A 6,610-nucleotide genomic window follows, 5' to 3' on the forward strand; every position below is an offset into this window, starting at 1 on the left:
AACTCAAAATATCAGCTGTTTGATATGGTCATAAGAGCTACGCTAGACTCCGTATGCCTCTCTGGCCTTACGCCTTCAGGTTTAGTGGTGCTCACGAGAGAGACACACGCGTATTTGTGTTCCCACATGCACAGGAGGGACATCCCAATGTAACTGTCCCGTCAGAAACGGCTATTTTATTCTGTGCATGTTCTAGGCTGATTTTGTGCTTTTGCATGTGTGTATCGGTGTATACTATGGCCAGTGAAGAGCTCAGACTCTGGAGACAATCGCCTGCCCATATATTCGCAGGGCTGAACCTCTCAGGATGCACACTTTATAAACACAATAAAGCACCTCTGCATAGAGGATTCTGTTACATGTGGTTGAATGTGTATGTATGAATAACTGAGTATGAGTGTAAGAATATCAGTGTACTCTCATATATCCCAGGGGTCTCATTAAAAGTCAGTTGATGATCTGCCTTGAGCAAGATTGGTTGTTTGCAAGGCATATTCTGTGCTGACAAACATCCATTGATACTCCTGGCGATGATAATGAAGGTCATCTTTTTCAAGTAAAACTGAGCTCTGTTACGTCAGTTTATGATGTAATACAGACTAAAGATGCCTGAAACTCATCTGTTTTTACACACTTATGTACTCTTAATATTACTATTCATGGTTTTGAATAAAAAATTTGAGATAAAACTTGGTTTATGAGTGTTTATGCTCATAAGTATGATGCATTTTAATTGTGTGTACTTTTGAATAAAGTTTTGTATTATTATTGAAGTATTTTCCATTTATCAATGTTGTATTTACTTACTCTCACGTCGTTCTGTGACATTTCTTTCTGTGGAGCATAAATGAAGATATTTTGAAGAATGTTGGAGTCCACACAAAATTGAATTTTATTGCACAGAAAAAAAATATCAGCATATTTTCACAAAATAAATTCATACAGGTGTGAAAGACATGAGGGTTTAAGTAAAAGATGATCCCCTGGTTTCACAGACAAGGCTTAAAGGGTTAGTTCACCCAAAAATGAAAATTCTGTCATTTATTATTCACCCTCATGTCGTTCCACACCCATAAGACCTTCATTAATCTTCAGAACACAAATTAAGATATTTTAGTTGAAATCTGATGACTCTGTGAGGCCTCCATAGGGAGCAATGACACTTCCTCTCTCAAGATCCATAAAGGTACTAAAAACATATTTAAATCAGTTCATGTGAGTACAGTGGTTCAATATTAATATTATAAACCGACGAGAATATTTTTGGTATGCCAAAAAAACAAAATAACGACTTATATAGTGATGGCTGATTTCAAAACACTGCTTCAGGAAGATTTGGAGCATAATGAATCAGTGTATCGAATCAGCGGTTCGGAGCGCCAAAGTCACGTGATTTCAGCCATTGGCAGTTTGACACGCGATCTGAATCATGATTCGATACACTGATTCATTTATGCTCCGATGCTTCATGAAGCAGTGTTTTGAAATCGGTCATCACTAAATAAGTCGTTACTTTGGGGTTTTTTGGTGCTCCAAAAATATTCTCGTCACTTTATAATATTAATATTGAACCACTGTACTCACATGAACTGATTTAAATATGTTTTTAGTACCTTTATGGATCTTGAGAGAGGAAATGTCATTGCTCCCTATGGAGGCCTCACGGAGCCATCGGATTTCAACCAAAATATCTTAATTTGTATTCTGAAGATTAACGAATGTCTTACTGGTGTGAAACGACATGAGGGTGAGTAATAAATGACAGAATTTTCATTTTTGGGTGAACTAACCCTTTAAATATCCTAACTGCCTAAAGGCCTAATCCTGGCTTAATCCAAGCCCTGTCTGTGAAACCGGGCCTATGTATCTTTAAATAGCTTAATTGTGAATTCATGTCTTATTCCGTTTGAGTTTTACTAGTACATTTTCAGTGATTTGGTAACTATATGCAATTTTTAATGTTTCATGAGTTTTTTTTCTTCTGTAAAGTCTTACAATTCACAAAATTTTTATGCACATTATTATTCCACTCTAGCAGTCCAATGACACAATACCTAAACACTTTTAAAGGTTTAGGACGAATAAAACGATTGCGTGAAAAGCTTTGCTTTTAGTTCCCTTTCTTTACAATGGTTTAATGCATTTTTTTTCTCGAATTTATTAATGCAGATATCGAACAAATTAATGCTTTTATGTTATGCAATCCATCACTACTGGGGGAGACAGAGAGCGCAAACCCTGCACGTGTTAGCGAGCACCTTGTAGTTGTTATAACACGGTTCCCCCTCTCTCCTATGCACCAGCGCCGTACGAGGACGGGACTCACTACATAAACGTGAACCGACCACATTATGGGTGAGTGCCTTCTCTGCAATACCATCGCATCCACGTTCATTTCATGACCGAACGTTTTGGATACAGCACAAAACAGTTAAATCATTTCGCCAGACCAAATTCTTTGTGCAACGCTCGCATACGCTGTGGGAATGGTTTGTCCTACTAAAAGCCCCATAGTGTTGTCCTTGCTTTCGATTGGTCACCTCCGCTATTCAAAAACATAAATTATATAGTCTCGAGGATCAAACCGCAATCAAAACCAATTACTCGTTTGTTGTATGAAATAATGTATTCCATTTATAAAATAAAAACATCTGTCTTTAACAAAATAAAGCAAACATTAATGTCGTTACAGATTCGTTCAGGTGGTAGGATCCTCAACTAAATTCAGATTCACGGGATTTGTAGTCTATTTCAAATGCTCGAAAGCTTCTAAGATTATTAATAGAGCTGAAGCAGTGAACTACATTGCCCATAGTGCACCGCTACAAGTTTTGCGTCAAGTCTAGTCCGTTGCTTTTTCAAGATGGCGTCGCTGGGAAGGAGGCGCGGTGTCCCAGTCAACAGGGAGAGGTCAGTTAGACTAAAACCTGTCATTATTTCATAATACGTGACGTGAAATGTTTAGGCTTTATGCACATTTTAAGTTAGTTTCCTATCGTTAAAACACCAGGTCTTTTGGCGTTTTGTGCATCCACAAACACTAAAAAACATTGTCTGAATAGAGCTCATGTGTTGTTTTGATTAGCTTACTGACTCTGGGGTCCCTCTACTGATTAGCAGTGCAGAGAGCAGCAAAACATGTAATTTTATGGCAGTTACATCTGAAATCTTGATATTGATTTTGCAGTATGTGTTACCCATTTTGACAAAAGAGGAACACGTTAAAATAGGCGCTTAACTCCCATGACAGCGGCTTTCAAGGAGATATGTCCAGTTAGCAGGCATTTAGAGTTGTTATACTAAGTTTAGTTATACTAAGTTTCGTTTAAATGTCTTGAAAACAGGAAGAAATTGTCATTTTTTTTGCGGTACCAAAAAATGGCCTTTTAATGCACAGCCTGTTTAACTGACAGTATGCATTAAATTCATTTAACGGTTGCAAAAGGCGCACCGTTCTCGCCTCACTTTATCGAGTTTGTTATCAGCTCAATGTTTTATAAAATAATAGCTAGCCGATAATAGCTATACACGATCAAGCTGTCTTTCATTGTACATTTTGAAAATGTACCCTAAGCTTTTTCCCTTCAAATAACATCGCGCAAAAGTTTCCTGTTTCACTGTGTGAACCCAGGCCGCGGATGGTCTGGCTGATGTAGAAAACGCGAGACAGACAGTGTCGAATCAAGACCGGAATATACAGTCAGTTTTAGGTTTTTAAGCAGCTTTACCATTTTAAATCCATTTAGAAAAATGTGGCAAACAAATTAGCACAGGAAATGCTGGCAATGTTGACTCACTGGATTATAAACACTTCTTGCTGTCTTGTCCAATCAGTTTTACTTTTTGCCTCAGAGTAAATCTCAACAGTTACATTCACATGCAACAACAAAAAAAAAAAAATCTGACTGATGGCTCAGTTGGGCTGAAAGCATAAATGCTCATTCAGTCTGAAGTTTCGATTGTATTGAAAGGGTTGATGTAGACCTGAAATAATCAGAATTTTAAAAAATGCACAGTGCCAGTATGTGCATGTTTATTTAGATCTTGCAAACTGGTCAGTGGAGGAGGCTAAATATTACTTATTAAATATTTGCAAAAAAAGCTCTTCTGACATATGTCAGATGTCATCAAGGCAAAAACTGCAATTATGTCACTGCATCGTTGTACGGTTCATATAAACAGAACTTTTAGAAATCTGAATCCATTTGGATTGGAGAACTCACTTTTTTCTCTTTCTCTTTCCTCTCTCTTAAGGGGAGTGATGGCGGCGACGGAGTGTTACATCGTCCACGAGATCTACAACGGCGAGAATGCACAGGAGCAGTTCGAGTACGAGCTGGAACAGGCTCTGGAGGCGCAGTACCGATACATCGTCATCGAACCCACGCGCATCGGAGACGAAACAGCCCGCTGGGTGGCCGTGGGAAACTGCCTGCACAAAACCGCCGTTCTGGCCGGGGCCGCATGCCTCCTGACGCCACTCGCCCTTCCTGCCGACTACTCCCGTTATGTGGCGCTGCCGGCTGGCGCTCTTAGCCTGGCCTGCGCCGCGCTCTACGGCATCTCTTGGCAGTTCGACCCCTGCTGCAAGTACCAGGTAGAGTACGACAGTCAGAAGCTCTCGCGGCTGCCCCTGCACACGCTCACCTCCTCTACGCCGGTGGTTCTGGTTCGACGGGACGACGTGCACAGAAAGAGACTGCACAACACGATAGCGTTGGCGGCCCTGGCGTACTGTGCCAAGAGGATCTACGAACTGTACGCTGTATGAGCGCTATGACACATCCACACACACGCATACAGATACTGACATACGCGTACACACACACAAACACGCGGCAGGGAGGTGAGAAGCACTACTAAACACCCGACACTGGCAGATACACACACGTACACACCAAACAATAACATACGGACGGACCGACAGTGAGAGTGTTCGAAAACAAAAGGAGACGAGGCTCTTTCTCTGTCACGATTTTTCATCTTTTTGATTTCAACCAGTTGAAGATTGGACAGATTGATGGACGGACGGACGGACGGATGGATGAGAGGAAGGGTTGGGGGGGAGCTTATAGTTCTGAATGAATCTTCCCCTTTTCTCTGTACTTTAAAAGTGATATCACCAGTGCACTTGAGCCCCCCTTCCCACTCCCCCTTCCCTGCGCCTGTCCAGGCCCTTCCTCGTCCCGCAGCTCTCCCCAAAACGGTCACCTGCCACCCGCACGGAGCTTCCGCACCCAGGCAGCGACCTGTCGGACTGAACGTGTGGTGGACAGACAGATGTGTTTTAAGAATGACCTTTGAATCCTCTCTTTTCTCCCTCTGTGTAGTTTTACTGTACCCTGCCTTTGGTGCGTCACCTTTTCATTAAACAGTAGGAGATTTAACCTCACTAGTATCTCTGACGACCTTTATTTTGACCCTCAAGGGCTTGGATTCTTTCTTACTGCACTTATGAGTTGTAGACTTTATGCAGAGCTTGCAGTCAGGTTTAATGTACAAGCCACGGTTTGTAATGGATCAGTATAAATCCGAATCTTCTGATGAAGTTATGAAAAATAAATATAAAAGATAAGTAAATGTGAACTCCTCTGAAAGGGATAGTTCATCCCAAAATTGAAGTTTTGTCATTTACTCATGCTGTTCCAGACCTATATATTGCTGTTACTTAACATTTTTGGGATATTACTATTCCTTGAATTTGCAGACAAACCAGTCTAATTGAATGAAATTTACTTCAATATAACAGTTAGTTATTCACAGCCTATTTGCAGAGAAATTGTGAGAAATATCGTTTGCAAATGGTATTTTGTATTATTGGCACCATGTTAAATAATGTTTACACTGTTTATGATGTTTTTACAATTGCATCTGGCCTGTGGAGTCATTTGATATGTTTTATTTCCATATTGTAGAGTATAATATCTAAAACGGGAAATTCAAAGAGAAAATGGTAGGACTTAAATTGGGTCAGTATTTATTTTGTGTGTTTTTGTGTCATTTCTGCTCAGAAGAATTGGAAAATGATAAGGAAAAAAAAGTGATTTCTCCAACAGTTCTCCTGTCTGCAGTTGGTCAACACTTCATCTTTAGGAGTAAGTGCTCATCATTCTTGAAGCCACACCTAACTCTTTTTGTCAGTGATTCTTAAAAATGGCATTTTGAAACATTGTTCAGTATTACCAGAATTGCACAAAGATATTCACTGATACACAGCCAAAACATTAAGACCAGTTGTAGGTGAAGCAAATATCATTGATCATCTCCTAACAAGGCCACATATTATGGTCAGGGTAGATTAGATTGTAAGAAAACAATCAGTACTCATAATCAACATGTTGGATGCAGGAATAAAGATCTGAGCAACTTTGAGTTGGGCCAGATTGTTATGTTAAGGTGATTTGGGTTAGAGAAAGGTTTGTGGGTTGCTCCCTGCCAGCAGTGGTGAGAATTTGCCAACAGAATTGGCCCGACAGGGTGTTGGGCACCCAAGGCTCATTGATGCATGAGGCCAACAAAGGCAGACTGGTCCGAGCCAACAGAAGGTCTACTGTGGCACAAGTCACACAAAATTTTAATGATCTTTTGGAGCAGTGGAAGAAGGTCAACT

At 40.4% G+C, this 6,610-nt stretch overlaps 2 protein-coding genes across 3 annotated transcripts in view; both read left to right on the plus strand.

Moving 5' to 3' along the window:
- Nucleotides 1-718, plus strand: part of natd1 (protein NATD1) — a 2,296-nt gene extending 1,578 nt beyond the window's left edge. Inside the window, exon 3 of the mRNA XM_067381748.1 lies at nucleotides 1-718. This exon is cut by the window's left edge and continues 405 nt beyond it. The gene's annotated coding sequence lies outside the window, so the exon portion shown is untranslated.
- A 1,512-nt stretch (nucleotides 719-2,230) lies between these two features.
- tmem11 (transmembrane protein 11) lies at nucleotides 2,231-5,960 on the plus strand. Of its 2 annotated transcripts, none has more exons than XM_067373425.1 (2): nucleotides 2,231-2,355; nucleotides 4,255-5,960. In XM_067373425.1, exon 2 carries the CDS (start codon nucleotides 4,262-4,264, stop codon nucleotides 4,769-4,771), a length of 510 nt encoding a protein of 169 aa, XP_067229526.1. In that variant the 5' UTR covers nucleotides 2,231-2,355; nucleotides 4,255-4,261; the 3' UTR covers nucleotides 4,772-5,960. The 2 variants fall into 2 exon arrangements, with proteins under 2 accessions (XP_067229526.1, XP_067229517.1); XM_067373416.1 differs by lacking the exon at nucleotides 2,231-2,355 and adding an exon at nucleotides 2,762-2,910.
- Nucleotides 5,961-6,610: the final 650 nt, after the last annotated feature.

The sequence above is a fragment of the Chanodichthys erythropterus genome, chromosome 3 (genome assembly GCF_024489055.1).
Source record: "Chanodichthys erythropterus isolate Z2021 chromosome 3, ASM2448905v1, whole genome shotgun sequence".
Classification (NCBI taxonomy): Eukaryota; Metazoa; Chordata; class Actinopteri; order Cypriniformes; family Xenocyprididae; genus Chanodichthys; species Chanodichthys erythropterus.